This window comes from Melanotaenia boesemani, chromosome 20 (genome assembly GCF_017639745.1).
Source record: "Melanotaenia boesemani isolate fMelBoe1 chromosome 20, fMelBoe1.pri, whole genome shotgun sequence".
NCBI classification, from domain to species: domain Eukaryota; kingdom Metazoa; phylum Chordata; class Actinopteri; order Atheriniformes; family Melanotaeniidae; genus Melanotaenia; species Melanotaenia boesemani.
Genome location: NC_055701.1, coordinates 16,593,921 through 16,616,422, shown reverse-complemented (window position 1 = coordinate 16,616,422; position 22,502 = coordinate 16,593,921). Strand labels below are relative to the sequence as shown.

At 37.9% G+C, this 22,502-nt stretch overlaps 3 protein-coding genes across 8 annotated transcripts in view; 2 read left to right on the top strand and 1 right to left on the bottom strand.

The window, feature by feature from the left end:
• Window positions 1-5,095: 5,095 nt before the first annotated feature.
• LOC121630945 lies at window positions 5,096-7,376 on the top strand. Its single transcript, XM_041971514.1, has 6 exons — window positions 5,096-5,189; window positions 5,281-5,343; window positions 5,881-6,177; window positions 6,465-6,596; window positions 6,689-6,716; window positions 6,820-7,376. The coding sequence occupies exons 1-6, from the start codon at window positions 5,144-5,146 to the stop codon at window positions 6,944-6,946; spliced, it is 693 nt and encodes a 230-aa protein (XP_041827448.1). The 5' UTR covers window positions 5,096-5,143; the 3' UTR covers window positions 6,947-7,376.
• LOC121630943 (platelet-activating factor receptor-like) lies at window positions 7,277-13,935 on the bottom strand. 3 transcript variants are annotated; one of them, XR_006008638.1, is made up of 3 exons: window positions 13,834-13,935; window positions 8,928-10,487; window positions 7,277-8,891 (listed from the first exon to the last, which is right to left on the bottom strand). XR_006008638.1 is itself a non-coding variant. In XM_041971510.1 (2 exons), exon 2 carries the CDS (start codon window positions 10,479-10,481, stop codon window positions 9,324-9,326), a length of 1,158 nt encoding a protein of 385 aa, XP_041827444.1. In that variant the 5' UTR covers window positions 10,482-10,487; window positions 13,834-13,935; the 3' UTR covers window positions 7,277-9,323. The 3 variants fall into 3 exon arrangements, 2 of the variants coding, with proteins under 2 accessions (XP_041827444.1, XP_041827445.1); XM_041971510.1 differs by having other exon boundaries at window positions 7,277-10,487; XM_041971511.1 differs by having other exon boundaries at window positions 7,277-10,487; window positions 13,839-13,922.
• A 6,942-nt stretch (window positions 13,936-20,877) lies between these two features.
• Window positions 20,878-22,502, top strand: part of luzp1 (leucine zipper protein 1) — a 45,205-nt gene continuing 43,580 nt past the window's right edge. For 2 of the 4 annotated variants that reach the window (XM_041971718.1, XM_041971715.1), the window contains exon 1: window positions 20,878-21,156. The gene's annotated coding sequence lies outside the window, so the exon portion shown is untranslated. Of the gene's footprint in view, window positions 21,157-21,287; window positions 21,373-22,502 lie in introns of those variants that run through there. The other 2 variants (XM_041971716.1, XM_041971717.1) reach the window with 2 other exon arrangements.

The following is a 22,502-nucleotide window of genomic DNA, read 5'->3' as shown; positions in this document are numbered from 1 at the left end:
TCAATTCATTTCTGGTCTCTTCTGCTTTATTCCAAGTTATTCCATTAATCAAGAACCAAAGGTAATCCAATGATAGATTCTTCAATCCGGCTACACAAACACATTTGATGTCCTGTACCGCCACATGCATCCAAATCACTTTCAAAATTTACAATAATCCAGAATGCATTTCCTGTGTTGCCGTGTGCTACACGAGTCATAAGATCAGTTTACTCTTGTATCCTGATAAAGCTGGATACCTGAAGAGAAGCTTAACATCTGGCTTAATTACCAGTTCACACCTTACCGCGTTGCATACTGATGCTCGACCAGAAACCCACTGGTTATAAACTCATATGCCAAAAGTGTCACTTCTGGATGTGAGCACTTTCCCAAGCTGATTGTTACGACCCAGTACAAGGGTATGATGGACGTAACAAAACGTTCTGTGACGTTCTTCTGATGTGTCTAGTTAATGGCTAGACTGTTATTGTCACTCATGTATCTTCAGCTCTAAGCTTGAGTTGCCACGGTTTCTCTCCACGGTTTCTCTCAACCACAACTTTGCCAAAGGATAATTTTAATTAAAACCAAACCCAAAAATTTAAACCAAAAAAGCTAAGATATTTCTGCATGTAGCTACAAACAGTAAACCCTATCCAAAATACAGGATCCTTCTTTAAAATGTCCCCAAAATTTAAGGTTTTCAGCAAAGATTTTAAAACATTTGCATCATCTTTATGGGCTACTATGTAATCAAAAAAATCTTTACATCGAAATTCCCAAATGTAGCACACATTTACTGTAAAAGCTCAGTTCTGAGAAAAGGCTGCTCCACTGTGGCATAAAGCATTACTTTTCAATAGACCTCCATTTGAATATGTTCTGTTTAAAAATTCTTATTCTAATTTTTAATATTTACTAAACTCCCTTACATTATTATGTGCATGTATGTTTGTCCACAGAGTTTTATTTTTGTATGTGCTTCCATCAAATCCTCATCGTTCCACTTAAAGACACCACAAAAAGCAAAGAAAAGTCTCATATAATGTTTTGAATGTCTGCAGTTTCTCACCAGCTCAAGTGGGATCTATGCAGAGAATGAGAACAAAAAGAAAATAATTTACAGCTTGTGCATACGGGGGAATGGATGTGCCTAAGATGAAGTGATGATCATCTCTGTTCCCTGCTAAAATGAAAAATGATAGCAAGGGAGCCCAGTGCCATTTCCTGCCTGGCACAGGAAGCGCCCATCTGGGGTTGAGTGCCGTCTGTACTCTGCTGTTTTGTTTCATGTTGTTGTAATAGCTCTTGTCACTGTTGTTGCTGTTCTCTATATTGTTATTATTTCTGAAGCATCACACAGAAGAAGGTTGTGTTGATGATCTAAGATGCTATGCTGGGAGTTTCTGAGGATAAGATGGACAATAAGTGTGAAGTTAGTTATTTGAAAGGGGAGGTGGGATAGTTAAGGTGGGGTGAGTTGAAAGGTTTGAGGTGGGGTGCAGCAAGTTGCCTGTAAGACTGTCGCATCCCACCACCCACCAGAAAAGCAGGAGAAAGCCACTTGTCATTGCTGTGACAACCAGCATGTGGCAAGAAAAGAAAGGAAACTTATCCATCAAAAAATAATGCAGGAATGACTGCGCTCTCTCTCTCTCTCTCTCTCTCTCACACACACACACACACACACACAAACAACGCTTTCATATTTCATTTGAGTCATCAAGAGCAACTGTCTCCGAGAGGAAATCTCTCACGGTATCTCATGCTTTCTTCACTCAGTAACATAATAATGTATTTTCTTTGTAATGAAGTGACTGCAGCCCCCCACAGGGCGAATGTTCAGAAGACACAGACAAACTGAAACTGTTCTGTTGTAGATATGGAAAAAATATTTCAGATTAAAATGACATCCTATCCATAATGGATTTTTTTTTTTCCTTTTTTTTTTTTCTTGCTAACATTTCCACTTTAAAAAAGCCTAAAAGGAAAGCGTCTGTGCATTACTGAAGCCATCATGTAGGAAACTGTGTACTGAGCACCACCCAGTGGTGGAGGGTGTGATCTGTTCTCTTGGAACTACAAACTAGAAAACACCTTTAAATGTTAACTCATAAAACTGGTTTTATATTTAAATTTTTTTTTAATGTCTGTTTTCAACATAACAGTATATTAAATTGGAGAAACGTGAAGAAAAAGGTTATCAGTAACACATTTTTTCTTTTCTTTTTTGCTCCATCAAAGCTGCTCCACATCCTGATATACAGTCTTACATATATTTTATTTCTCTGAGAGGATATTCATTCCAGCCTGTCTGGTTGGTCACATGTGTCAACTTAATCTTTATCTTCTGGGTGGATGCTGCCCCCTAGAGGTCAATAAAGTCAGTCTTCATTAAGGTAATTAATCAAATATAAGAAATATATTATTTGTCCAAACAACTAAAAGCAAATAACATCTGGAGCAATAAGCATACACAGCATAAACCTTATTCTAGTGTAAGACTTTAGTGTGTCTGTGGTGGAAACCAACATCTCTGCAGCCTGCAGACTAAAAAATAATCAGATAAGATCATAAGAAACACCATCACGTTTTTTGGGGGGTTTTTTTGTTTTTGTTTTTTTTTTTTTTTTTTTTTTTAAGTTACTGCAAATTCAAAGGAAATCGAGAGGGTGCAGAAGGTGTGAACTTCAGTAAGCAGTTTCTGTTCACACTAACCTAAAAATAATTACATTGCAGAAACACAATAACATCTGCATTCAATGCTTCTCCAGAAACATGACATTTTAGTAGAAACTGCTGCTAAGTAGATAACAATATAAAAACCATGACTAGGTACTATTGCTATGCTAATGCAAAAATGTGTTAAAATTGACTTGATATGATTGTAAAGTTGGTCTAAACTGAAAAAAACATGATTCTTGTTCAATTTATTTTTAAGTAATGCACAATGGTCTATAAAAAGTTGATACCTTAATAATAAACATTACACACAGTTCGCCATGAAGAATTTATGAAGTAAACTTCTAATTTATTTCACAATGACACACCTTCTTATACAGTTTATAGTTATTGTACTAAGAGGTATGTGAAGACCTTAAACATGGACACAATGATAACATGTATCAGTCAAAAGGATGAAAAAATCTTGATTATTAGTTCACTGAGCTGAATGCATAAACCAGCCATCATTACCTCATAACAATGAGCTCAATAAGTTTAACTTTCTTTAACCCTTTGATGCCATATGTATCACATTTGACACATGCAGTTTCTGAGACCTTTATGGTAAAAACTTTGCTCGAAACCTTGTTGTACACAATCTGATACTTAAGCCTTTGGTAAATATACAAAAATAGTTTGTAATATTTATAAATAAAGACAAATTTATACTTCAGATTTTAAAAAAGGAGAATTTTCTCCCCATTTTTTCTCAGGTCAGGAGGGGTTAAATTTGGTCACAAAAAACTGCTTTTAAACTGCCTCTCATGAGGATCATGACAAGAGCAGAACAAAACAGCTTTGCTGTAGAGAATCACTTTATCAGAGTTTGCAGCCTCAGATATGAACTGATATCTGAAACTGTGGTTTGTCATGAAGCACTTGAATCCACCATACGGTGCAGCAACATACCACTCCAATCTGTTTTGGCGGCCTAATAATCTCTCTCTCATGTTTTTTCCCACCACACGATGTACTAAATTGCAATTCTTGGACCAAAGAAAAGGAAGTGAAGCTGCTTCACATCCTGTACCTTCTACAATTCCCCATCCTCAACCCACTTAAAACTGCTTGTAATGAGGTGAAACAGCAAACTAAGAACACAACAAAGAATTGCTCTGCATGTGCTTGAACATTAAAAAATATTTTCAAAAACAGCTTTATTTAAACTACATCAGCACTTTCACAACTACTGCTGCTTGTTTTGAAATTCTTTAGCTTTTCTCGATGTTTTTGACAAGCAGAACAGCAACAGTTTGTTTTAGCAACAGTTCATGAAGGAAGAAAAACCACTTCCTACATTTTAGGAACGTCATTGTATGACCTTTATGAGATGTAAGTAAAGAAATTACATTATAAATCACAAAGATTCTGAAACATTTTCAACTTAAATATCAAATCTGCAACTATTTTGGCTTTGATCATCTTAGAAAAAGTAGCATCATGAGTCAGATGTCGGTATATAGTTAGCAGACTGATCTAATTACAAAGCTAAACTTCTCAAATTATCTCATATTATTCATACGAATGAAATAAACCATTCAACAATATATGATTTTGTTCTTTTACTTTAAATGTTCAACAACTAATAATGGAGTATTTAACGTACACTTCCAAGAAACTTACCTGACACATGAAAACAGCAGCGGATACATACTGAGGGAATGAAATAACCTGTTTAACCTGGAAGTTGTTCTGATCACATGAATAAAACTAAGGATAAAGTCAAATGTTGGAGCATCATGAGGTAAAATGAAACATACACGTGTGATTTCAGAACATGTTAATGAGCATAGTTTAGATTCTTAGAAAACTTTAACTGTTCAGATCTTTAAACAGTATTTTGTGCCCCAGTTTGACATATATTTATTGGATTTATTGGATATATTTACTGTATAAAACATAAATAAATAAATCTACCTGCTCCGCCTGAACGGCCTTGACAAAAACTGACTGTCAAACTGCTACAATCAGAGTTTTCATCACAGCCTGAGCCTGAAGGTGACCACCGTTGGAGATTTGAAATGTTTGAAGCCAAGTGTGCTGAGAGCCTTCCAACTCTGAATTTAGAGAATGCATTAAAAGTTAGAGGAGGTTGGTAAATGGTTCTTCCTGCAGGTCACAAATGTTGGCAGATTTTAAATGTTACAAACTGAAGACTTTTGTGGGTGAGATTGGCTTTTATCGTCATTCTCTGCTGATTTTCCATCCAGATATTTAGTAGTAAAAACTATGACTGCACACTGCTTTTTGCTTCCTGTGAGCAAAATCATGGAATAAAATTAGTGGTGTTTTTAAATTATCATTCAAAGGGAAGTTAGAACTTCCTTTCTTTCTGTTTTCCAGTCTCATACTTCCTCCAGTCTCATCTGCATTTTGATTATAACAAACTAGTCACTTGTGCACCTGTTGTATTTGCTTTTTGATAATTTCAGACAACATGCTGCTCAGCTTTGTTCTCCTCTGTTTTCTGTCAGAGAGCATAGGTATGTACATTTTTCACATTTATCCTTCTAAAATCATCCAAAATTGGAGATTTAGTTGCATTGTTACAATTTGTGTCGTCCTTGTTTTCAGTTAAATCCACAGATACTACAAAGAGCTCCACTGAGCTGAATTCAACTACAATCACTACAAAAGGTAATACTGGCTATATATATATATATATATATATATGATATTTATGATATTTATCCAAAATTTTTTTATATCCAGATCAAATGAAAATAATAAACACAAGAATGAGAGTTTAAGCTGGCTTCTCCGTAGGCTTTTTGAGATAAACCCTGTCACTAACCAGCTTATAAGTTAGTCAGTCATGCAAATATCTTTAATAAGTGAGGCTTACTTTGGTCTCTACTTTTAGTTAAGCTTAGTCACATTAGCTTATCACTTGAGGTAAACTTAGTTTTTACTGTGTGTGGAAGGACCAGCCAGGAAATGATTCTAATGTAAACAGACAGATGAGTAAAGTGTTGCCACTGTTCTTCTTTTGCTTTTTCCCTTTTTTGTTTTATCAACAATGTTCAGAATTGCAAATGTTATAAATTACATTAAAATAAATTTTTTTCCAAACCCTGAACAAACAGTTACAAAAATCTGAAGTAGGCCTGGACAGGAAATAGTACATTACAGTATTTGGTATTCATCTTCATCCACTGCCTGCTCTCTCTGCAGCAACCTCCACTGTAGAAAATATGCCTCCCCTGCAGGTGGTGGCCACACCAGATTACCCAGTTGCAGCAGGTCAAAGAGTCCACCTGCTCTGCAGCACTCCCAATGTAACAGCTTTTGTCGCTTGGTTTTGGAAGCACAAAGAAAACCAGACCTGGAGCAACGTGGGCAGTGATAGGGAACTGCTCCTCACTGAACCGGAGCAAAGTGGTGTGTACCGCTGCTATGCTAAGAATCGGTTATCTCAGATCAGCGAGAGCCCAGATCACACAGTCTATATTGTCTCAGTGCAAGCAACAGGTTGGTCGTTTTTCCTTTATATCCTTGGCATTTGGGACACTACTGCCCAATATTTACTAATGCTAATGCAGGTTATTGGGGGCTTAAAGATAAAGTAAATAAATGTTTTTTCATGTCATGAAGTTCATGCTTAGGAAGTAATGAGTTTCCATTTGAGGAACAAAATCTAAATATACACAAGAAGTTCAATACTCTAAAAAAAAAAACATCAGAAAATGTCCTGAATAAGGACATGTAGAAATATTGCAGCTAATCTTTTATGTTTTCTGCCATTTCCCTACCATTAGTGGAAGGAAAATTAGGATTAGCTGCCTTTGTCCTTTCTCTTGTGGGCTTGATAAGCATCATCTCTGGTCTTATCTGGATGGGCTGTCAGAAACGGAGTGCCACACTGACTGCGTCAAGCGCTCCAGTTAAAGGTAAACGGCATCTATAAGCACTTCCACTTGAGTCAAATTTAAATTTAAAGAGCTTTATTTTTATCATTTTATGTATTTTCTGTTCCTTATAGGTGCTGCAGGACCTGCAGTAGCATCAAAGTAAGTCTGACTTTTTCATACGTTGGGCTTTTTTCATTTTATTAGCTATCTGATGCCAAATGCATGGACTAACTACCAGTAACCATGGATTTCTGTTTACCAGGGGAGGTTTCCCACAAGCTGAAAGTGATGGAGATGTGTACATAAATTACACAAGCACTAACCACGCTTACACCAATCTCGATCCCACCAATGTTACTGAAGTAAATTTGTACTCAACTCTGTCATAAACGACGATCTTAGTGAAGGTAGAGAAGTGAAATAAAAAGAAATAGACTGAAAGAGTGTTTTGTTCAGAAGCAGACAAAGGTTAGGTACTTCTGTATTTGCATGTAAAAATCTGTATTTACTGAGATCATAGTTTTTGCTAAAGTAAATGAAAATGATCTACTTTCATATCTTATTCTTAACGTGAATGACCAAATATGATGTTCTGTGCTGTGATGGTTGTAGGTGAAATGTTTTCATTATCTTTTTCAGTCAGCAAGTAACTGTCTCTCTGCCATCTTCTAGCTGATTTGTAAGAAAAACGAATAAATAATTACTGAACCACCACAATAAAAGAAATTCAACCCAAAATTATTTTATTGAAATAACATGAAAAAGAAAAGATAGAAATCACACCGGTCTGATGGCAAAGTTGCTTCACAAAATGCTTATTCTGTTACAACAACAAACAAGCTCAAAGTAAATGTAAACAAAGTCTTTACAGCATGTAGCAAAGAGCCGGATAATTACATGGACTAGTTTTCGCTATTGTAATGAATCATAGGGAGATTTTGCTGTAGGAGATGTTGAAATGTGATGCTAGAGGGGAAATTGAGCATTTTAACTTCTGCTCCCTGGTGTCACAATGCAGGATATAATTCTGGTTAAATCTTGTTTCTTCCTGTTAAGAAGAGTAGCCAAAATTAGCTGCTCCTCTTCTTGAAAATTTTAAAATCGGTTACCTCAGCACTGTTCTGTCTCATCTGCAGATAGTACAAAATGCTGCAGCTAGACTCATAACAGGAACAAAGAAAAGAGACGGCGTCACCCCCGTCCTCATGTCTCTGCACTGGCTGCCAGTAAAATATCACATTGAGTTTAAGATTCTTTTATATGTTTTTAAGGCTCTAAAAGGTGCAGCGACCCATTACATTGTTTTCCTCTAAAAGCTTTGAAGCTTTGGAACAGCCTTTTTATTTCAGTCAAAGATTCGGCCTCCATAAATATCTTCTAGGCTAAACTGAAAACTTTTTATTTTTTGAAGCTGGTGTTCTTAATCTTCCAACAAAATAATTTTTTCTTTGTTTTTTTTTATTGTTATTTGTTTTTGCTTTTGTGGGTGTTTTGTTTTTTGTCTTTTGCTTCTGATAATTGTTAAACACTTTGGTCACTATTTTATTGATGGGACATCATGCATGTGAAATTTGTTTATATGTGTTCTAGTGGCTAAAATACGTGGCTAAACCTTAAATATATTCATATTTGACTGAATACATTCTGAGCTAAACACCAGTGCTATGACTTAAATAACATGTATAAACACTTCATCAATTGTCATCCTCAACTACAATTTTCCACAGTTGCTTGCAAAACTTCTGCTTTTTAGTTTACACAGGAAGAGCAAAAACATTGCACAATACAGAGTACAGCTTCACAACTTCCATGTCAATCGAGATGTGTGAGGTCGCATTAACATGGCTTTAAAAAGTCTTTAGGAGGTGAAGTCTGCTTTCATGTAGCAGATGAGCTGTGCTGCTAAGATACGAGAAAGAGGGGTAGCATGCAGGGCTTGCAGTGTCTGTACGTCCCACCCCTGGAACTACACAGCACCCGTTACAAGTATTTTTTAATACATTGACAAAAGCATGTGTGAAAATAAAAATTAAATTATAAAAAAAAAAACATTACAAAGGAAAAAGTATTGGATCAGATGAGAGACAAACTAATGTCTCCTGATGACAACTCCAACACACATCCTGCAGCCTCGTAAAAATAGAACTATTTCCAACCAGCACTGAATAACACTCCTTTCATTGGACATTTTATATCTTTAGAACTAAATTCCTATATGTAAGCTCTTACGGTCAATAGGCTACATTTTATGACCATTTTACAAGCTTATGGGAGACTGAGTTTGAAGCTGCCGACATTAAACCCATACATTTTCTTTCCTTTTCAACTATTCCACTCGGAGGTTGCCACAATCATCTCCCTCCATCTAACCCTAACCTCTGCACCCTCTGCTTCTTTCATACTAACTAACTTCATGTCCTCTTCCTCTTCATCCAGAAATCTCCTCCTCGGTCTTCCTCTAGGTCTCATGCTTGGTTTCCCAACCTCAGCATCATTTTCCTGATATATTCCACTATATATCTCTCATTTGTACATGCCCAAACCATCATAGTCTGGCCTCTCTGGCTTTGTCTTCAAAACATCTAACATGGGATGTCCCTCTATTATATTCAATCCCGATTCTATCCATCCTACCTCCAGCTCTGTACTGTTCATCAATGATGCAACAAAAGATTAGCATATAATCTTTAGAGGTAACTTGAAATGTCAGAAGTAAAATTCTACATTTCCCTCTTGAAATATGTACATATATTACATAACACTGAGTCATTCCTCTTTGGGCTGTTGGTGAATACTCTGGAGTTTCTGACTCTGATCTCTGCTGTCCAGAGAAACATTTGTGGTAACTGTAGAAGAGCATCCTTCTCCCTTTGCAAACTTTTTAATATGGGCCACAATGAATTTCTTAAACTTTCTTGTGGCAAAGTAATAAACCACAGGATCCAAAATGCAATTGAGACTCATAAGAACCAAGGTGATCTGATGTGCATCATTAAATGCTTGACGGGTTTCTTGACCCCAGTCCATGTGGCCCCAGCCATCTTTGATCTGCAGCACTGTCAACGTCCAGGGGCCTTGAACTATATGGTGCGGCAAGAAACAAAGAATGAATACTCCCACCACTGCAAAGAGCATCTGCAGAGCCCTCTGTTTCACTCCTCTGGACCTTCGACCTAAGGACGACATGGTTCTGGACATTTTGGATGTGACTGTCGCAGATCGCACTTCTGCCTGAGGAGCTTTCTGAGTAAGTAACGCTTGAGCAATAAGGAAATTGCAGACCACCACAAGGAAAAAGACAACAAAAAACATTCCAATTATTGAGAAATGAAGGATGGCCACTTTCTTTTTGTCATAATCGTCTTCATCCTGGTAGCCCTCAAAACATCGAGTTAAGTTTTCATTTTCTAAGTCAGCATGGGTTGAGTTTGTTTTCCAGTTTGGAATGGTTGCAGACACAGTGAACAACCAGATAGCGGCACACACAATGATCCCACGACACTTGTGATCTGAGGAAGCTGCATCCAGTGGCTTTGTGACTGCCCAGTATCGATTATAGCTGATAGCTCCAAGGAAGAGGACGGTACCATAGGTGTTAATGAAAAACAAGGAGCCTGTCAGCTGGCACATAAACTCTCCATAGACCCAGTTGCCCCCACGAATATAATAATCAATCCAGAACGGAAGGGCACAGACAAAAAAGAGATCAGCGATGGTCAGGTTGGTCATGTAAATGCGGATCTCTCCCATGGCCTTTGTTTGACGGAGGCACCGCAGGACAAATAGTATGTAGATGTTCGCAAAGAAGCCCAGGATGAAGATGATGCTGTAGATGACTGGAAACAGCACATAACGAAACTCTGAGTCAAGGAAGGTTGAGTTGCTGGGTGTAGGGTCCACAGTTGGTGCAGACGTTCCCAGCATTTTTGTCTGTAGGAGACAAAATCCATTATCAGTATGATACCCAAACACAACATCCAACATTCTGATGTTAGTTTAGAGTTAATGTAGCAGCTGACCGTAACAATGGTTTATTTTGAGTGTTTGAACAAGAAGAGGAAGTTAGAAAGACAATTGCAAACTGTATGATGTTATCAAGGTTAGAAAGAGTTCTGCAAACACTTTTTCTCATCCGTTTTCCTCTTAATCCATTAGTTTAATCCCAAAATTAAATCAGGTGATAAAAGCTAATTGCTTATGGCTACCTACTTAAACACATTTTACAAAACACTTATGCAGTTTTCAACACATTAAGAGCACTCATCACATCATGGGATACTGGTTAGCACACTTCATGTCTCTTCAATGCAAATGATGGAGATGATGTGCAAACAGAGCTTCAATATGATATGTAAATTAAAGACGGGGAGATGGCGACATTATCTCCATCAACAGAAGATAGGTGCTCCTCTTCACACTTAAAATGTAACACAATATTCTCACATCTTCCTCAGTGAATGAGAGGCCTGCCTGTCAGGCTCTATTCATATTTTGCACCTAATCTTTTTAACTATGTTTGACAGGGAAATATTTTTAATGTGAGGTCACAGTTGTTAACTAAATTGACTGTTTTCACGTCATAAATAATAATATCACATCTGGGTGAGAACATTCCCAAACTAATCTCATTCCCTGTTCTACCAAGATCTCAGCAGAGATTACTGGGAAGCCAAACCATAAACATAAAGACAAGTTTGAGCTCGTTCTTAGCTTAATAAAGAGATACCGAAGAATAAGGAAGCAGATTCAGATGGATTATTCCATGCAAAATCGTTTAACTTTATCAAATTGTGCCAAGAATTTAAACTTCTATTATATTTTCTTCATCATTTTCATTATTTTTTTATTATTTATGTTATATATTTTTGTACTCACAGTAAAAAAAAAACATCCAATGACCTATTTTCATAGATATTAAATGATAATGAATTCAGTGTTGTGCTGATTGCTTTTTAGAAGCTCAGTTGTACTGATCACCTTCTATAAATAACTTTGTATCTTAACACTTAACACATTTAACTCCTTCCTCATATTTCCAGACAATTATTAAAAATGTGACCAAACAAAACTGCTATTTGTTTTTGTTATTTTTTTTCTTTTCATTCATTTTTTGTGTGATCCTGGAGTAAAAAAAGATAAAACGCTGTAAAACGAACTGCATTTCCTGAGAAGTTGGGCAGATTTCTTATGTGCAACCAAACTTAAAACCTGTTAAATGACTGTTTGTTTAAACTTCTGTTTTCCTCACACACTCAAGGAAATGACTTTCATTTTTTTTTCATAGACTACAACCATCATATTTTGAAAGTATAAATAACACACTCTGACAAATGTTGGGAAAAACTTGGGCAGGGGGGGCATTTTTTCAGCCTGTGTCATCGCAGTTCCTCTCATACACACAGTGAGATCATCTGGGAGTGTTTTGGTGATGCATTCTGTGTCTACAAAGTCATACAGCTGTGACTTGTGAAATAGTGCTGGCATTGTCATACTGTAGTAACAATTACTAACCCTGTTAAAATACATGAAGAGTGTAGTATATCTCTCTCCTAAATTCCAATATTCACCTCTGCAGTGATGCAAAGTCCAGCATGACATGACTACTAATGCACCTCCACGCCATCATAAACACTGGCTGTTGATCTTTTTAACCTGGTCCTTCTCATCTATAGTATTTGCCCTGAAACTGTTGAAACTTGTACTCATTTACAGCGCTCTCAACTAATACCCACCAACACACCAAATGCGAATTAAAAAGAGTTTTGTAAGTTTTGGACAGATCATGAAAGGAGTGCATCACTTTGGTTATTTCACCGTGATAAATTTATGTTAATTTCATACACCATAACATTATTCCGTGATGAATCATTCATCCACTGGCTGCATGCTACGTTAGCGTACATGGTGTCATTTCTGTTCTACTGCCCGCCTGAACAATGTGCAGCTGCATGAGGAGCTAAATTGAAGCAAAGTGACGTCTGCAATTAAAAAAAGAACACGAAGATCTGAAGACAGAGGATTTTAAATGTGTTAAGAGCTAAATTTGCAGGAGGAGGTCAGGCACTTTAGCTTTCTCTGACAGTCTAAAAACATGCATGTTAGTTCTAAATTCTCCCTGGGTGCAAGCATGAGTGGTTATCTCTCTGTTGGTCCTGCCATGGGCTGACAACCTGACCAGACCTGCCTCTCACCTACTAGCAGCTAGAATAGACTCGTCCCCCCATGACCCTGCACTGGAATATGCAGTATAGACAACAAATACATGAAAAAAGTCAATAAAAACCTTTTGTAAGAAAGACCGCATACAATTAAATGCATTCTGTTGTACTTTTAATCTAGCTTTCTGGTTAGAAAAAAAGGAAAGACTAGTGAAAATTCACATGTTCACTATTTTTCTTTACATCTGAGATCAGTTCATGCTCCAGAGACCTCAACAAAGCTGAAACAGCTTCCTCATTTTACAATATGAGGTTCAATTTCTGGTTGCAGTGGTGGACTTTGTTGAATAAAAAGGGGTTTTTATGGTATTCCTGCATTGATTCTTTGCAATCTTGCAACAGAGAATCGTTTCTTTGTAAATTTCTGATGATTCTTTGAGGAAGTTTTGCACAGTGACAAGCCACAATCCACTGTAGAGATAACTCCTTTGATTCATGCTCCCTTTATACCCAACCCTAACACTCTCACCCAATATCAGTTCATCTGCTGATAGCTATATCACCCACAACCCATAACACCCATATTCTTTATGTAACTCACAACTTATTTTTTAAGTGCTGCTGACTTCAAATTCTGAGTCTGTTTATATTTTTATGTGCAGTGAAGATGGCACACTTTCACACAAATCCTCATTTTTGTTTTTGTGTCTTGTAAACAAGTTAACTCTCCAGACAGGGAATCTGCTCAAAGGAAATGATGATTGTTTCCTGTATCATGTAGCATTTAAAATGGGCTCATAAATCAACCAGTTATGGTTCTAATTAAAACTTATTAATGTCTTTTCAGCATAATGCAGCAAAGGCAGAAAAACAATCTTCAATTCAAGAAAAAAATGTAAGTATAAACTATTAACATTTTAATTATAAATAATAATCTGCACATCTAACCCATCATAAAGTTTAATGAGCTATTAATAAGTTAATTAATATTTAACAGGAGCGCTAATTAAAGCTTTCTGTTCCTGCTATTCACTAATTAATAAAGTTAAACCTTGTAGGTGGATACAGAGGCAAACCTGCTTGCTTCATAAATAATAATAAATAATAAAAAGACTCACCGTACAGCTTTGTCTACGATGATTGTCTCTCAAGATCTGAGACACGTGAATGTCCGCGCGGAAGTGAAACGTCTTTACTCAGGCAGATGTCAGAGCAGTGACTGAGGAGGTGTCAGTCCTCCAACAAAAAAAGTCCTCCATGGTGCAACCGAATGTTCACATGCGTAATTTCACGTGTTTGTCTGACAGCGTGAGAGCAGACGCCCACCTTCACGCAATATTGGAGTTTTACGGTTAGTTTTATTTCCTTGTGAATGAGATATGGATTCATGGAAAGATGTTACTGATAAACAGCGAGGCTTCAGTTTTTGTTTTACCTTTTTGTTTTATATTAGAAGTTCTTCAGTCAATTTCTAGTAAAAGTCATCAGAAGAACAAATCTGCTGTATTTTAGGACAGAAATAAAACAGACATGTTTTTTCTGTAGATTTAAATTTCTTTAGATTTGAACTTAAATGTTACCAATTTCAAATATTTATTTTTAATCTTTGTTTTATGTGTCTCATTAATGTAAGTAAATGACTGACTTAATGTTTTAAACGCTTGCTTTTAGCTTGGACTCCCTTTAGCTTTCAGAAATGCTTTAATTCTTCGTGGCATAGATTCAACAAGGTGTTGGAAACATTCCTCAGAGATTTGGTGCATATTGACATGATGGCATCACACATGTTCCAGCTGCACATCCTATACATCCTTTAAACAACTTCCGCTCTGCACAGAAATACCAAACATCCAATCATTTTAAGGATTTAAATGCCAATTATATTATTTTAATTATTTATTTAAAAAACTTTTTTTTGAATGAATGAATGAATGAATGAATGAATGAATGAATGAATGAATGAATGAATGAATGTCTACCAGGTCTACCAGGTCATTTTGCCATTTGGAAGTTAGAGTAAGAACATATTATCTTTGTCTTATACCATGGAAACGGCAAAAAATGGTCCATAAGGTCCAACATTTTGTGCTATTCTCCTGATATCTATACATTAACATGTCCATGAACTGATATTTTCTTGCCTTAAAACAATAAATGTCAGAGGGGACGTGGTCCAGGCTGAGAGAAATGTTGTTTCACTTATATGAGTTACTCGAAACAATGAGAAAACATCAGCAGCAGCAAGTGTTTTCATTGCTGTGTCTTTATTTGGTCTTATTGTTTAACATTTTTAACTCCAGTGTTTTTCCTCGTGGGGATCCTTCATGTCGGGGACTATGCCTGCCTGGTCTGTTTGTCCCTTGTCTTGGTGGCTTTGGGGGTCCTGCAATGCTGTGTAGTGGACTCTGGCCTGCCATGATCTGGGCGGTTTCCTTGGGCAGAAGCCTCTGTGGTCAACAGTGGGCTGGCTCCAGTGTGAACAAATCCCCACGATATTGTTTCCTCACAGCAGCATCAGGCCAAATGTTCATTTCCTTCTTAATATACAGTTAAAGAGACAGACGCTAGAGGTTAGAGTCAAAATAGGATGGGGGTGTGAGTGGTTATGGTGGTGGGGGATGTGTGCATGTTGCATGTGAGTGCATTTGAGAGAATTTATGATCAGGTGTGTGTTTTTATGTTTGCGTGTGTGAAAACTTGTGCCATTTTTTATGTAAAGTACTTTGTGCTGCTTTTTGTATGAGAAGTGTTTTGTAAATAAAATATTATTTGATTTGATGATTGCTGTTCTTGTTGATTTATCTTTAACCTTCTTTCATATCTTTTGTTCTTATCGCACCATTCAGATTAAATCTCCATGACTATTTCTGTCAGGAGATTTTAAAAAAAGACCTGTTGGATGAGAACCATGTGGATGTGTAATGATGCTTTTTAACCACATGAGGGAGGTAGAGACTAATAAAAAGGAATGAACTAATAAAACGACATTATCCTGTATTTTCAAGTGATTTTAGCCAGACTGTATAATTCTATTTGGGTGAACTGCATGAACCACCACTCTCACTCTCTAAAGCAGCAACATCCTTTCCCCCCTCTGTGGTAAATGTTTAATTCCAGCTCCTATGTACAACCTCGCAACACAACACGTCCTCCTCTCCCTGGTGCCACAGTATAATTCTGGGATTAAGGTTAACGAGCCTCCCCAACCTTATTGCTGTTATTATGGCTTGGCAGTGGAACAAGACAGCAGAGCGTTTTGGTGGTTGTGTGCCCTGCACGACTCCCAGACGTGCTGCGCCATTGCTGGGTATGCAGGCCTTCCCTGTAAAAATCTTTCACATGCAACTCATGGTTTGGGTGTGGATTCAAAACATTCCTCAGTTAGTCACTGAGATTTGTCTTGGTCATGAAAAGGAGAGCAGCTTATGTAAAATGTGGTTTGGTTCAAAGTACGGCACTGGATATGTGCTGTATTTGAACGTGCCGTGTACATCATCCTGCGTGGGCCTTTCTGTGTGGGTTTGCATGTTGCCCCAGGTGCCTGTGTGGGTTTCCTATGGGGGCTCTGGTTTCCTCCCACACTCAAAAGACATGTAGGACCGGTTAAGTGGCAACTTTAATTACCCGCTGCTGTGACTGTGGACTCTGATTGTACAAAGTGTACCCTGCCACTCACCTACTGTTAGCCAGCTCCAGTGTATCTGGGACCCCAGTACATGCTAACAGAACCGATATACACACTGTCAGTATAGTAAAGTACCAGCAACTATTCAATGATAACACTGTTAAAATGCATTCATTTAATGGGAATAATATTTTATAGAGGTATTTTAAACACAAGTTCCTAATTGTTTTGACCACTGCCATATTTCTGCTGTTATCTACTAACACTTAGCTTGGCTTTGTACAAAGACAGGGGCTGTCTGGTGGGTAGATTTTACCATTTGTGAGCTTAGCCTTAACACCAAGGTTCACCAACATGTACTGTGTGAGTGGGAAGTCTTTAGTTGTGTTTTTGTACAGAGAAGACATTAATAAATTATTTAGTTGGACAAAGATATATCTTTCTCAAGTACTTAAGAAAGGATTCATTGTGTTTATTCATTCATTTGATGCTTTGGGGATGAAGATGAGCTGGAGTTTTGAGGAGCTTGGCAAGTGGTTTCCTAGTTTCTTATCTTTGAGGTAAACTTTAATGGTTGCTGCTTGAAGTAATAACCCAGAGTTGATCAAATAAACATGAGAGTAAAATCAGTCTTTGCTGTAAACCCTGTAGGCCTCATGGCACTAAAGCAAATCAACTGTTATGATCCATTATGAGACAAAAATAAAGGCAAATGAGTGATTAAATGTCTGCATTGACTGCGTTTCAATATTTGTTTAACTTGATGATTTTCCATGATTTATATCTATGAATGAGGCCGTTTTAAGCTTGGTTTACATTGACAACTAATGGAAGAACTCTGGTTAGCTATAAGTTATATTCTTACTAATCTGAGGTTATTCAGCTTTAGATGTTTTGTGGTGAATATTAAGTCGTTTGGATTCTGGGTAATACAGTTGACAAATTTCTTTATAGACTGTATATTATTGCCTGGCTTCTGGCTACAAACCTTTACTCCTTTCTGCAGGGTAGAATATCTTCTATTGCCCCACCCACCAAAAGAAAAAAAAGAAAAGAAAGTATAATCAGATACAGGTTCATGCAGGTGATCACTGATGTTCTGCACTGCTGCTCAGGTCAATCCAAGGAATCTTCCCTCATACAGAGTGGCTGTACTTGGAGTCCAGGTGTGCAGAGCCAAAACAGAAACAGGGAATGCTGCCAGGAGCTTCATAGTTTTCTTTTTCTTTTTTTAAGATGGGAAGAGCTGGTTAGTCAGATGTCAGGGTGATGATGGAGGGACACAGGAAGGGAGTGAGCTGCCTAAGTGGAGCTCTTCTTGTCCCATTAACACCTTTACACTTGTACCTTCACCTCAGCTTGACCTTGAGGCGTGTTATTTTGTGTCAGGCAGTAGACATGAAACGCCCAAGTAGGATATTTTACACAGGAAGGCTCTATGTTCAGGCCACTTCAGGAGGGCAGAAAGAAAATAAGAGGTTGAGAATTGAGAAATAGTCTGCCAAGAGCCTGGCAGAGGGTTCTTGGCAGACTACAGAAGTGTAGGTCTCTCTCAGGCAGATTTACTGCATGCCAGAGGCTGAGGATTGAGGAATGTCCCCCTGCAGTGAGAACGAGAGGGCCATGGGAGGGTGAACTAGACAGGCAAAGGCATCTGTACTTCAAGATGATATAGGACCTGACAGTAAGTCAAGACTTTCAAAGGATTTGGATTTCTCTCTCTCTCTGTCTCATGGGACATTCTGTGTATTTCCAAATTAAGCCATAACAACCTCAAATATCAGAGGTTCATAAGTTGGTGGAAGTCAGTTATTGTTGGTTTAATTGGAAAAGACTGTCTAAGCAAGCAAGATTCACATGACAGTATTATAAAACGCTGTCTTTAAAATTGTTCCCTTGAAAACACAGCGACCGCCTGATGGCATTCGATAAGCGCATGCTTCCTGACATGACAAGCTGCCCCACATTTTGATCCACTAGAGTTACATCTGTTTAAATACTAGCCATAACCCACTCTGTGAGGACAGTGAATTATGCACGTTAATCCTTATCCCTGCTGTGGACAGGGCATAAAGTAGGAGAGCTCCAGCATAAGCCATATTGTGGCATAAAATCCTTCTGCGTTGGTCTCATTTAATATCTAACATGTTCATTGTGTAGTTAAAGTAAAAAATACCAGGTGACTGGTGACCCAAGGCCTGCTACTGCTTGTAATTTGGGGGATAAATACATGATTATTAGAGATTATCTGCTGCTGCAGCTACTGCAAGTCACTCTGGATAAGATAAAATACCCAAAAGTTCAAACCAATCCTCTTCATCAACAGCTTCTTACTGGAACAAACAAGATCCCGGCTGGTGAAGGATGTTTGTGATTAGGAAGGATGTTGGCCAGAAACCTGCTCTTCCTGAATCAGCTGGTCTGCGTGCCGCAGTAGATTACATTCGCTATAACCCCTAACCTTCTGCAGAAGAGTGCAGTCTGTGTAACGCATTCACATTTATATCATTTGATGTATTCAGGCAAATTCCCAAAATGACAGAAACTTGTCCGTACATGAGCCAAACCTCTCAAGATGGATGAAACACAGCTGTTATACATCCATGAAATAGACGTTTTCTTTACCTGCTTTTACATATTTGTCATATCACTGTTTCTGCTGCCTTGATGGATTATTTGTACCTTGATTCTTAGGTTGTTTCAGTGTAGCTTTCAGTGAAACTTGCAAGAAGAAAAAAAGGGAACAGACTAGACTCAAATAAAACATATTCAGAAATTTATAGATACTCATGCATATTCTCATACACCTGTGCTTGGCTTGTGCTGCTGTGGTATTCAGTGTCTGGGCATGCCTGGTTATGCCTCTGACTTGCAGCTGCCTCTGAGAGGATTTAATTTCTCTTTGATTACCTGGTATCTTTGGTATCTTTCCCCATCTGAAGATGGTGACAGCATTATTTATACCTCATTGAGCCCTTTATGATTATCAAATGATATGAACAGAAGGGTATGTCCTTTTGAAAGAGAGGTATGTTAAATATGGAAAACAAAGGCTCAACCACAGGACTCAAACTATTTGTTCCACTGTAAAGGTAGCAGAAGAAAATGAGATTTTGTTGTTGTTATCACATGCATAGGAGTAAGGACATATATTAGTATCTAACTGAAAAAATTCCACTGTTACATATCTAAAAGGATATAAAAACACCAACAGGGGATTTACTGCCCCACCTTAATCATGGCGCAACGAAAGAGGAAACACCTTAGTTTCAGTATTACGCAAAATTACTGAGGGCAACAGCATCTTGATTAAAGCTCAGGATTAAATATACACATCCCAAATGTGCAGGGATAGTAGAGTGATAACATGATGTGATGTAGCAAAGTGGTCCATGTTTGTGTGTGGAGGGCTTTGAGTAGTTCTGAGTTTTGATTCAGGGGATAGATTCTGAGATGATGTAGCATATGTTCAAGATGCTGAATGACCCTCTCCAGCATCATTCTCCCTGACAAAGCAATCAACACAGAACAGATCTTTTGGATGTAAATCCAGTGTCACTGTGGGCTGTCATGATACCTGATTTTCCCTAAACAATTATCACGGATAAAAGTGTTCACCACAACAATATTTATTCAATTTCAATACAACAAATTCATTTTTGCTTCTTGAGTTTTTTACCTATTGGATTTTAACTGGACCAACAATAGTTTTCCTTCCTTATGTTGTTTGGTTGATCATTGGTCTTTCTGTGTGTTTTTTTTTTTTTTCTGCAATATGCGGTATACCTAAAGACCTTGTTTTGTATGTGAGATAAAGGACTTTTTTGGTATTTGTTATACAAATTAGCTCTTTGTCCAGACACCCATGTGATCACTGTTTTTCCACACACTAATTCTAATCAAGGTTAAAAATCATCCTGCTGGACAATGCAGTTTGTGATATTGGTCGGCAACTGCACACTATTTTCTGTCTTATCTTGGCCACATTTCATTAAAATTTTCCTGTATATGCCACAGCAATACAATGAGATTTTGTTTTTAATCTTTTGAACTCATTGTAAACATATTTTGCACTTTTTCCAGCTGTGTAAGAGCTATTCTGCAACAAATAACTGTAGAAAACTTTATTCAAATTAAAATTTTGCATTATTAATTCTAGCATTTTTAGGTTTAAGGAAGCATATGGTCAGAGAGTTTTTGTAGTACTACCCTATGTAGTTTTTTTAGATGTTCATAACAAAAGTTTTACTTTTGGCCATGTTCATCATCGTATGAAAAATAAGTAATATTTTCGTGAAAATTCACATGGGGAATTAAAGTTACAATGTTGTTTGAGAGAAAGAGAATTAATTAATAGGAAGTCTTGAAAATTTGCTTGTATTCTTTTCTCCACACTAGCCACGCTTGCGTGAAGTTCAGTGGGAGAGAGGGGCGGGACCTTGCAGCCGGGAAGGGCGTTCTCTTTGCGGTCAAACCGGGTAGAGTCATCCCGAGGGGTGTGTCCTCCGGCAGCAGAAAAGGAAAGCCCACCTTTTTTCATTGTTAAGGACGCGGTGGAATGTGATGGTTTGATCTCAAACGGACCAGGGAGGGGAATATCCGAGAGGAAAGGACCAACGAAAGGGTTTGAGGTAACGGCAGAAAAAAAAACCCCCCCCCCCCGTCGCCTCCAACTCTGGTTTTGTCTGAGAATATGTGGATGAACTTGTCCCGGACGCTTCGGCTGCAGCGAATCCCACCGTCCGCATGAGCCCGACCCGTTTCAAGTTGCGGATTTACCGCTGCTGTTTTCTGACCCTGCGGTGGAGTCGCTAAGGTAAATGTGGCTCCTTATACTTGAGCATGTTTGGAGTTGGGCGGGAATGTTCTTGGGGAGTCAGACAGCGGCTTCCTGAGTTGGACCCAACCAGTTGGGACTGCAGAAGTCTGAACTGCGGCAAGTTTTTCCAACCCTCCTTCTCGTCTTCGTCCTTTCCATCTTCCTTCTCTGCTCACCAAAAGGAAGCGTCCAGGTCTGCGGAGAAAACCTCAGGTGGTTAAAATGTGTCGAGGAGTATTTTGTGAAGACGTAGCAGTTACAAGGTTACAAGTATGTTGCGGCATAATTGTTGCTCATTTGCTGCTTGTGTTATAATGTCAGCGTTTGCGTTCAGGCTGTTGCATTTGATACTATAGTTAAAAACATACACTTAAAACCAGCAATACTTGATGCGTAGGCTGCGTGTGTGTTCTTGACATTCATGTAGCTCGTGTGTTGGCCACTGTGCGGCAAGGACATCATCTTTCTCTGCTGTTTCGGTGTATCTTTCCTGTACTGGTTTCACCCCGTTTTTTCCTTCTTAAGACACCAGAAATATTTAGCTTGTTAACTCACGCATTTTTATTGAAATACTATATTGTGTTATGATGGAGACGTGACATTTGTTAGTGGTTACAGGTCTTCATACATTATTATGACAGGAAGGCAGCATCTTCTCAGGCTGTGCTGATATTTTAATTCTGGTAAATGGAAAAAGTTACACAGACCTCTATAAATGCTACACAGGTGAGATCTCAACCCCTGTTGTTAGTTTGGGTCTCTTTTTTTTGGCAAGTTTCTTATTAAGAAATCAATTTGGAGTCTGCTAGAAGAGGCTAATTTGTCTCTAGGTTTTGGTCTTTGAATGATGGACCCCTTCATGTAACATAAACAGATGTTAGCCTGAAATCTTTGTGTGGAAATTTGAACACAAAATCAGTTCTTTTTATATTTTCAAGAAATTCTTCGCTGCATATTTGCAAAATCAAAGTTGACTTAGCATGGTGATTTTTCAGCTTTTGACTGTTTCTTGGCAGTAGATTAAATACAAATGAGTTATTTTGCTGAGTTTCATGCACTTCATTAACAAAAGTATAGTTATTTTGTTATTCTATAAGAAAAAAAGTTAGTATCCTGTTAAATTACCGTTGCTGTAACACATCCTTGTTTGAGTATCTGTTTGTTTTCTCCCATGTGGTGGAATGTGTCCTGCTTCGTGTGCTCATATGAAAACAAAGTGGCATAGTTTGAACAGTATGTGCCCTGTACGTCCTCTCCAGAGCAGCAATGTGTGTGTGTGTAAGCTGCAGAAAAGGTGGTTGTAGTGGTAGAGCACTAATCTGCCAGGTGGGGCTCGTAAAGAG